The sequence below is a fragment of the Ruditapes philippinarum genome, unplaced genomic scaffold (genome assembly GCF_026571515.1).
Source record: "Ruditapes philippinarum isolate M1 unplaced genomic scaffold, ASM2657151v2 ctg2627_1_1_1_1, whole genome shotgun sequence".
Classification (NCBI taxonomy): Eukaryota; Metazoa; Mollusca; class Bivalvia; order Venerida; family Veneridae; genus Ruditapes; species Ruditapes philippinarum.
In genome coordinates, this window is record NW_026864954.1 from 1 (window position 1) to 11253 (window position 11253).

Genomic DNA, 11253 nt, shown 5'->3' on the forward strand with positions numbered 1-11253 from the left:
ATGATAAAAGAAAACAAATAAAAATAATAGCCTGTCTCTTTTCTGTATTTATTGAAAATTTCAGCATGATCGGGCAAATATTGATACACCTATGAGACCATTTATGCATGCACACTTATAAGATTTGTTAAGTGTATATTATAATACAAATATATGTATATAACAAAAGAGAATTTATTTATGCGATGGTCATTTTGGCTAGGTTATAAATTTACGTTTAAATTGCACATACACTTATATAGTTTTGCGACGGCTAAATATGTTTAAATAAGCTACTAATTTAGCAGTCAAGTACAAATACAACTTTTCAACTAACCAACCAGCCTTTAATTATGTCATTGAAAATTGGAGATTCTGTAACACAAACGATTTGTTGAAATTCTCTTTGTCCTCTTTGTCCATTATGATTGGATATCCAAGTTCTGAATATATAATGGAACATTCAGAATCAATTAATTTTATTGTGTCCCAACTTAAATATTTTCTCCACCAAAATGCATTATTTCTATTCCTTTCCGATCTAGCAGACCGTTTTCTGTTGCTTCCATAATTTGACATATGCACCCTAGCGTTATGTATGATTTCTCGAGTTATTGACATTCCAAGAAAAGTATGCAATTCGATTAAAGAATCATCTTTTGTGTAAATATCTTCATAGTGAACGAAACAAAACCTGTTCGGAAACATTTTCTTTAAGCGTTCGCCATCCCTAAGGTCTGTCTCCATCTTATTACACAAGGATTTTGCATTGTTCTTTATACCATTATGAGACGTCGTCTTTTCAAGAGGATATCCATGGGTCTCTAATCTAGAATGAATAATAGCTCTAGGGTCCCGAAAAAGATGAACTACTTTAAGTTTAGGAGATGCTCGAAGAATGTCCTCTAATGCTCCAAGATATAGTCTCAGTACTTTTGACACTCTGTGTTTGGCATGTTGACAATTTGAGGATTGCAAAACTTCTAGACAATGATCAAATGGTTTATTTCTGCTGATACAATAACGATAAATATTCCAGCTTTGACCTGTACCAACGATAAAATACACAGGTTATCTTTTATAGTCAACATAACTTTTGACAGAAACAATTCCAAAGCTAATTTATATAAATGCCAGCGGATCTATATATATGACATTTGATAATGAAAATTTGTTGAAGTTTATTTGAGGAAATTCACTTTATGGTTGGTCTTGCACATTTAATAAAAGACATGAACTTGTATTTAATTTATACAGGATATTAAGAATATGTGTACAAGTAACACATACAGTATCTGATATTAAAGAAAAAATATTTCAAAATATATACATGTACATGTAATTTTATATAATACAAGGTAAATTATTATACTAATACCATATACAATTACAAATGATGTTTCAAAAGTAAACATTAACGGAGTATTTTGCCGGTATCATGCAAATCATAACCGGAATAAAATTCAGATCTGGCGATATTTTGTAAAGAAAATGAGTTTTTATTGAAAATATTAGTGTACTGGTTTATAAATTAAATATACAATGATAAAAAAAAACTACCTGAAAATTTTACAGCATCTGTTACTCCTGGCTGAATAAGATTTTGAACCTGCAGCAGACGACATCTAAAGAGATGATGAATTATTCTTTGAGCGACTTGTAGTGGAGTTACTGACATGTTGCTATGGATTTAAAGAACGTAATTACATTGAAACCGGATATAAAAGGTATTTTTATTATGTCGTACAAAAAAGCTTTGACATGAGTTCTTCATCAAAATGCCACTTTGATTGAACCGCAGTTACAAAAAAAAATAAGAATTTATATAAGTGAATGCATATAATAAAATTGTTACTGTTGATAAAGAAAATCAAGGATTTGCGAAAAGAATAGCTTAAACCAACCTTAAATTGTAATTGTAATTCCACAATAAAACTATTTTTACTTATTCTGATCACAAAAAGGTTACATATATTTCGAAGGAAAAAAACAACTTACATGATATCTTTGTCATGAAGCAAATGAAAATCGAGGCCTTTCTTGGACCGTCCAACAATAGGTTTGTTTTGATTCATTTCGTCTTTTGGGATTTCTCTGTATAAATTAATCATTACACCTTTGAATATGTTTACAAAGGTATATTTTCTTTCAAAAAACATATTTTCAATGTTATAAAATACACAGATAAGCATTGTTCATAAGTATTTATCAAAAGTATTTATCATAAGTGTATATCTATATGTCGATGAATTTAAAATACATTTTTATAAATAGTCAAATTTTAGTCATAACTAAATGAATCCGTACAAAAGAGTAAATAGTGTTAATAAATGTACATATAACTGTAATTGAAAAAAAAATGGTAATAAAATAACCCATACCTACACATGTTTGTTCGAGTGCTACACACAGTAAAGTTGGATCTGTAATATCCCCAAAGTGTCAGTCGCCATAATGGTTCGTAAAAATAAAATGCATCTTTACGGAAACCTAGTATTCTTCCGGTATATGTGGAACCGCTATTCATATAGGCGCTTAATATGACGTCATATTTTGGTAAGTAACGTAAGGCTCCTTCTAGTAAAAGAGAACATTATAAAAAGGGTATTAGGATATAATAAACACACATCAGTTCAATATATATGATACAAGCTACATGCTACATGCTACAGAAACAAAGCTTGTACTCTACGGGACATTATTTACAAGGAAAGATAAGATTTTCTGTCTAAAGACCAACTATGAAATGGAAGGCTTTGAGACCATTTAGAAAACACATAGTAAGTTTATGCAATTCCACCACAAATGTCTAGGCAAATGGTTTTCAGTTGAAGTCCACAATAATTACCACATGTAGATTTCAACAAAACTATTCAAATAAATATTATCTCTACAAGAGTATGAATACGACGCTCGCAATTTAGAATCACTCTGGCGTAGAAAGATTTTCAAATTTCATATTGCACAGGTGTTGATAAAGCATCAAATACAAAAACGGAAAGTGTATAAGTGTTTATATATATAAATACAATCAAACAAATTTAAAAAGGTTTACCAGCAATACAAACATATTCAATTTAATTACAGGCATAATTATTCATTTTCATGACAAGTGCAATAGCATATATGTATTTTTCTATTGAACCACCAATATTTTAAAACAAAAGGAAACTCAGATTTCCAAAACTGAATTTTTATTTAATTTTTAATTTGAGTCTCATCGTTGTAGAATTCATAACAGAAATACAGTAAATTTATACAATATTCCGTTCACTTGAAACATTCATCAGGCTCAGGTACATAGTTCATATGTAAAAAGGTAGATTTTTTGTATACAAAACTAGCCTTCCTATTGATACCTCTGTACGATCGAAGATTGTGCAATTTCTATAAATATCAGTTATAATCAATTTTGAGACCGGGCCAAATAGCATAAAACAGCCAAATAGCATTCACCATTTGATAGAAATAGAATTTTAAAACAGAATGCAATTGCTTTGGTAATTCGTCGCAAGAACGCTTAAAATGTGCCATTGAAAAGCGATTTGCTATACAAAGATTTACTTTCAATGAAAACCAAGCAATTTTTCCGATGCATATCATTTCAGACACCTGTTTTAATGTTGTCACTGTATGAAAACTTAATGTCTAAAAACCATTTTCCTCATTCAATGATCTAAGTGGCATACAAAACAAGCTGAAAAACAATTTAAGAAAACCTACACTGCTACAGAAATGTTCACCAATTTTAGGATGATAGTGGTGACACTGCTGCCAAAACCCATTTAAATGTTTAAAGGACATTTAAACTAAGATTGCAAATGTTTTAAATTTAAATTATGTCATTTAATAGATACCAAAGACTTTTTATTTCTTCATCTATTAAATGAATTTTCAAGTGTTGAACTTTGTTTTAACTTCTGTGTTGAATATATCAACAACAACTTGTTAAATGTGGAAATTACCATTCAGTATTCTCTTTCTGTAAAACAGTTCCAGAACTCTTAAGGCTGTCTTGTTTGTGGCATAGATGATGAATTCCATAATTCCTGAAATTAAAAAAAATAAACATATCAAATGGTAGTATGTCACCCAGTCTTTCATAAAAGTCAAGGATAAACATGAAAATGTTTTGTCCAAACAATACATTAATATAAACAGAATATCATAAGGACGATTTTAATATGGACTAAATAAAAAATCATTCCGATATATTGGTTTGTTTTTCGTGTGTTTGTTTTTTACAAATTGAAAAACATATCGTCTTGCATCAAGCAGAGAAAATTGATTGGTCAATATTTGAATTAAAATTTTATTGCATTTATAAATATAACAATAAAAATGGTCTGACATTCTCAGCTAAGAATGACGTCTAAAGCCAATCATGACGTCAACAATATTTCTTTTTCTTCTTTTTTTAATAAAAACCTAAACATAGTTTTGCAGTTTAAAACTTGATCACAGTTCTAATACGGTCAAATCAAGTTTCAATGTATCTTTTTAAAGTGTTTGTTACTGCAACACCTGGTCATTTGAATGATAATTCTAAACTCTTCGAAAACACCTGCTTTATTTATTTGTGTCTACAAGCCTTATTGTATCAACAAAACAAAAGTCTCGGTTTCAACAAAATAAAATGATGCTCGGAAAAACAGATGACTTAATATATATATCAATTATCAACTGGAAATTGTGCAGCAGTTGGGTTTTGCTATTGTTGTTGCTGTTTTGTTTGTTTTGTTTGTTTTTTGTTGTTTTTTTTGTTGTTCTCTTTGTGTTGTTTGTGTGTGCGCGCGCGCGCGTGTGTGTGTGTGTGTGTGTGTGTGCGGGTGTGTGTGTGTGTGTGTGTTTTGGTTTTTTTGCTCTTTTGTTGTTGTTGTTGTTGTTTTGATGTGGTGTTTTTGTTGCTGTTGCTGTCCTGCTGTTGTCTTTGTTGTTTTCAAGCGCCGTTTGACAGCCCCGTCTTTCACTTCACTGTTATTATTTTTTTCTGGTACTTCGGGATCATTAGGATTTCTCCTTTTCCCGATTTTTTTGGGTTTTTTCCATCCAATTCACATACCTGATGTATTTCTTCACATACCTGATGTATTTCTTCACATACATTATGTATTTCTACATTTCGGAATTGTAATGCATGTTCACTGAATACATCATGGGCAAATTATACCATTTTTAACATTGCTCTGAAAATTATTATTACATTTTTCTTAACATTTAATATTTATTTTAGCATATGTTGTAACAACAACACAAAAACACTACTTTGAACATCAAAAAAACGTCATTACTCGGGTAAAATAAACTCGGGTAAAAAATAGTTCTACTAGAACCTAAGAATTTATTCAATGCAAAATCGGTAATGAAACGCTGTTGTTTTATATCATTTTTTTGCATTTATACATACATGTATATACATACATATATATAAAGCGGTCAAATAAGTAGTTGATAGCCGGGCCACAGTCTGCCACTATTCTACTGATCTCTTTGGAAATTTTTACATATAAACATGACAAATCAATTACACAAGGCAGCAGGATAATAGTTAATAGATAGATGATGTAAATGAATCGATTAAAATGAGCGGAAATAAATGAAATTAAAAGCAATTAAAAACCGGAAGCAATGATGCATACATTTTTCAGACGACATATTCAACATGTATGTATATATATTCCAAGAACAACGAGACCAATATGCGTACAGGAAACCGCTGCATTATTTAGTAGAAGGGAATAAAATCGACAGGCCACACGCACTTTGTTAATAGAAGGTCATATAGAAAAATCCCGTATATCGGTGCTACTTCTATTATTTCAAACAAAAATGTTTTAAATAAATTATTGCACATATTTTTTTTTTCGATAATAAACTGAATTTATTGAATTGCTGAAACATCTCTTACCACTTCAATAGAAAAAATCAATTCAAGTACAATTAACTGCTTGGTTAGTAGTGAATTTATAATTAATTTGCGTGTTTTATTTTCTGATGTTGCTGTTTCAAAAGAATACCATATCCTCATTCATTTTTTAATTTCTCAACTGTGGATTTAGGTAAACTTATTCTTTTTAAAATATCTATGTCACAGTTTATAATAATTAACACAAAACTTACAGAAGGCAAGCATTTAAATGAAAGGACTATAATAATTATGTTTCATATGCAATACCATATCAAATATCTTTTTTTACTCATCAGCCATAAGCCCAAAACAAATATAATGTGTTTACATATGTACAAAACCAGTGTGAAGGTATAATATTAATGGTAGAAAATTGTAGCTTAATGTTAATGTATAATCATAATTAACGATGATTTGATGTAGATAAAAAAATGTTTATACACTCGTATATGAAGTTTATAATGTTCCTATGAATGTATGTAATATCAGTTTATAATTCCTATAGTATATCATTTTCAATTCGAGCCTTATCTGAAACAAACCAAAAAGTAGGCAAATGCAATCATTTCGTCACACTGAAAATTATCAACACCAAGATAATCGTCATTCTGTTGTGGTTGTTGTTATTTTTTGTTCTTTTTGTTGTTGTTGTTGTTTTTTAATGGTTTTTTGGGGTTTATTTTGGAGGGGGTTTATTTCTATAACAGTTAATTTCTTTACGGTAGTGATTATTTTAACGACTCATTTTTCTAATGTCTCTATCAAAAACGCAAACATTTAATGAAACATAAAAAAGTTTCATAAATTTCAGTCTGCAATATATTATCAAATTATAAAATAACAGAAAATACATACCAGTACATAATACAAACAGGACGAAAACACCCATCACCTTTGAAACTCTACACTGCCTTAAGATCCTCATTCTCGCCACTAAAGTGCGTGTCGCCAGTTTTGATAAAATGTTTCAATAGTTTGGCTCTTACAAAAATGCAACCACAAAAACAAGATTAAGGCATCCAGCTCAAATGAGTAACATTATGAATACTTCCATCAAAAGTCTAGTTTCATTCTGGCAAGATAAACAATATTTTGCTATATAATATACCAAATCAATCAGTGCTCTAATTGCCTATAACATATTCCAATATATTTCCGAGGAGCTTTCATTTCAGTTGCTGATATTAATATTTCCCTTTGCACTAATTTCAAACATGTATGCAGAAAAAATATTATTTTCCTCAAATGTAATATTTCTCAATTTCTATATCTTCAAATAAAGTAAAACACGCAGTTTGAATAAAAGTGATAGATATAAATTGCTTTTAATACAATTATTGTTGCTATTGTAAAATAAATATTTTAAATTAAGTACGTCAAAAGTGATTTCTATACTTATTGATCGATTATCAACTTAAAAGGTATCGAATAAAAGAACAGACTTCCTTAACTAATCGCAGCTGTCTACCTACTCGAGTGGCATTATTTTAATATCCAATTGTTTTCATTTACAGGGCATCGACTATCAGAAAATTGTCGAGTGCTTTTAGTAAAACTATAAGCATTATATTGATCTGGCTATCGGTTACCTATCAATACAGTCTCATATACTCAACTAACACCGAACAATTCAAAGCAGTTGTTTAAATGTAATATGATCTAAAATTAAGTCAATATGTATTTGTACTGTGTTAACAAATAGATAAGTGCGATGTCAAATAGAGGAATAAAATAAAAATAAGTACAATAATCATAAGAGAAATGAATATTTAAAGCCGGTGCTAGGGTGCGTGGACGGTAACCTGTACTTTCCAGTACCGTCCATGAACAGGCTCAATCAAACCGAGCCTGCAACATTTTCAACTTTGCCGTGTTGGGCTTTCTTTAGGGATTCTGTATTTATCTATTTTAAAGTTATTCTGCAAATAAACATGCATTTTCGATGTTTTAAAGCTTTTTAACAGACTCTTTGATGAAAATATCCTCAAATTGTACTTGCTTTCTAAGTAACAAATACATGTAACTAAACCAAAATATAAAAGAGAAAAATTATCATATTTAGCACTTTTATCAATTTACATCAATAAAAGCTATGTTTTATATTTAAAATGTGTTATTTTTACTATGGTTATTTATGCTTCAATAAACGTTGCTTTAGTGTTCCTATTTTAAAGTTTAGAATGAAAGAAATGTTCTTTTTTAGATATAAGTATATGATTCCAAAATATTTTAAACATAAGTATTAAAATATTTTGGGATCATCTCTATTTCAATTAACTATAGCAAATAGAAAAGCCTCCTTTTCAGCAATTTCATCATCTTAACTCAATGATAGCTATGTTTTATTTTAAAATATTGTAATTTTTGCTACTTTATTCTTACAAAAGATATATCTCTTTATAATATGGGGCAATTAACAATTATCATTGGAACTATTTCACATACATAAGGCTGACTTCGACAAGTTATCATGTTAAATATTACAGTAGCTTAATATTGTCGAATTCCGGTATTCATTTAGGTAATGAATCTGACGTTACATTTTGGCTCACATGAGATAGTATTTTCTAGGAGAGAATAGATTTCATGTGTAAAAATCAAACATGACATGGAAGGCATGAGACAAATTAGCATTCATATATATTAATTACATGTATATGCAATTCAATCACAGATCTATTTGCAAATATTTTACAGTTGAAGTCGACAATAATTATCAAATGTACAATAATTATCACATGTAATTTTAACAAAAATATTGAAAGAAATATTGTTTGTAAAGGTGTATGCTTACGATTTAGAATCATCCTGGCGTGAAAAGAGTTCCATTTGTTGATTTAAAATTGCTAATTCAGTCCCAATGGACATTAAGAACTGTCCTTCATAGAGTCTTCCACATGCTCCGTCAGAAGTCATCAAAATAGGAAAGCGTATTGTCCAATTACAAAAGGACTGAACACTAAGCATACAGTATGTTTTGAAATAGTAGGGTCATAACCTCTTTTAACAAAGCTTTCAAATATTTTAGAAAAGGCCACAGAAAAAAAATGACTCAAGATCTTACGAAATTGGTTAATCACATATCCACATAAATCAGGCTTGCTTATTCAAGAACATTGAAACTAACATACTTGAAAATGTTTCAAATAATATCATATAATAGATACTAAAGATGTTTTATTTCTTTTTTCTATATAAACTTCAAAAGAGCTACAACAACAAATTGTTACTCATAATCACGAGAACAAATTAGAAATAGAAAGTGTAAATACATGTTTCTCTTTCTGTTGAACAGTTCAAGAACCCTTAAAGATGTCTTGTTTGTGGCATAGGTGATGAATGCCAGAATTCCTGAAAATCAACTGGAAGTATGCCATTTTTAAGAAATATTTGAATTAATTAAATTGTACTCGAAAAAAACTCTTTTCTTGCATAAAGTAGAGAAAATTGATTGGTCAATATCTTAATTGAAATTTTATAGCATTTATAAACACATGTATACTAGGATTATAGACTCAACTCTGACAACTATGTAATATGTTTTACATTTTCAAACTTAATCAAATTTGATCACAACTCTGATATGGTCATATCAATTATCAAGGTATCATTTCATAGTGTTTGTAACTACAACACCTGGTCAATTTATTGAGATTCTATACTCTTCTAAAATACCTGGTTTATGTTTTTTTATTTGTACAAGACTTATAGTATCAACAAAAAAGGTCTGGGTTTCAACACCATAATATGATGCTTTTTAAACAGTTGATTAATTATTAATGTTTTAATAGAACTGTCCAATATATTTATTCGGGCATGTCGAAATCGATCATTTTTGTAATGAAAGACATGCATCCTAATTTTATGACTTACAGATTCAAATTCATTTTCATTATCAATTACCAATAGTAACTGAACATTGTGTAGCGTAGCGGTTTCTACATACACAACAGATACATGCAGTATTTCTATTTCTACATTCTCCAAAAATAAGTTCGATCATGTCTTGCATGCTCATTGAAAAAGAATGAGCAAATAACCCCTTTTTGAACTTTTTTTTGAAAATGTTTTATTTCACTTTATTTCAATTGAACGTTTCATTTTATTAGATAATCCATTCAAAATATATCAACATCAAAAATATATTGATATCAAGTTTCCTTAAAATGCGCCTTTCCTAATAATAGTACAATTAGAAAAAGGGTATTCAATGCACAATCGGTAACAAGAAGTCTTTTGGACGTCTGTTGCATTATATCATTTTTGAATCTGTTCTAGTTTCTTCACGTGTATATTGAAAGCCAGGCCACAGTCTGACGCTTTAGACTGATCTATTCAAGCTTTAATTTTTGAAGTTTCAAAAATTGAGAGTCCGACAATTCTACATTAAACATATGACAGATAAATTACAGAACGCTGCAAGGTAAATATGTAATTGAATCGATTAAAATGAACGCGGATAACGGCAATTAAACGCAATAAATAACCGGAAGCGATGATGCATACTTTTATCAGACGAAACTATATAAATATAATATCAATATAAATGTTTATTTAAGATATATGTTCCCAGAACAACGCAACTTAACCGCTGCATAATTTAGCAGACGGGAATAAAATCGGCACGCCACATGCACATAGTGTATAGACGTTTCCCTTTAGTCGGTTTCAAACAAAAGTTGTTTAGATAAATTATTGCACATATTTCTTTCGATAATAAACTTACATTGAATTGTTGAAACATCACAAACCATCTCAACCATTTAAGCACAATTTACTGCTTGGAAAATAATGAATTTATAATAAACACTTTTGCGTGTTTTATTTTCTGCTGTTGCTGTTTCACGAATAACCATATTCTCATTTCTGCTGATTTTGTTTATTTCTCAACTGTTGTTATTAGTAAACTTCTAATGTTCACAGTTTATAATGATAAAAGCAAAAATTATATTTTTGCAAATGACTTATTTCGATAAATGTTTGTTACATGTAATCATGTCTTCAATACAACGAAACTATAATCATTATTATTTTTCTATAAAACGTTGTGTGTTACTAGCATTAAAATATACAAATTATGTATGGAACAGAATTCATTTACAGAAAATAGTATGTTTTTTATCAAGTACACTAGTACATTATGATCAGGACGTACATGCCGAACGTCGTAAAATTCTATAACAGTGAATGCCTTTTCGTTAATGATGATTAATGATTATAATAACAATAAGATAAAACGTTTAATGAAATTATTATTATATAAACCGTTTCTTTATTTGATTTGATTAAATAGTATGCCCCGTAATTACTTATCAAATTATAAAAGAACAGTAAATACTTACCAGTACATAATACTAACAGAACAT

General features: G+C 29.3%; 1 protein-coding gene across 1 annotated transcript; it reads right to left on the reverse strand.

Moving 5' to 3' along the window:
- Positions 1-26: 26 nt before the first annotated feature.
- LOC132727391 (carbohydrate sulfotransferase 6-like) lies at positions 27-2550 on the reverse strand. Its single transcript, XM_060712848.1, has 4 exons — positions 2361-2550; positions 1978-2073; positions 1540-1661; positions 27-1025 (listed from the first exon to the last, which is right to left on the reverse strand). Exons 1-4 carry the CDS (start codon positions 2504-2506, stop codon positions 331-333), a joined length of 1059 nt encoding a protein of 352 aa, XP_060568831.1. The 5' UTR covers positions 2507-2550; the 3' UTR covers positions 27-330.
- Positions 2551-11253: the final 8703 nt, after the last annotated feature.

Bases quoted from the DNA above. Each gene is read 5' to 3' on its own strand.
- LOC132727391 (XM_060712848.1), bottom strand. From the start codon at position 2,506: ATGAATAGCGGTTCCACATATACCGGAAGAATACTAGGTTTCCGTAAA. The intron at 2,074-2,360 runs GTATGGGTTATT...TAATTTATACAG, and splicing joins ACTCGAACAAACATGTGTAG to AGAAATCCCAAAAGACGAAA. The intron at 1,662-1,977 runs GTAAGTTGTTTT...TTAAATCCATAG, and splicing joins CTTCATGACAAAGATATCAT to CAACATGTCAGTAACTCCAC.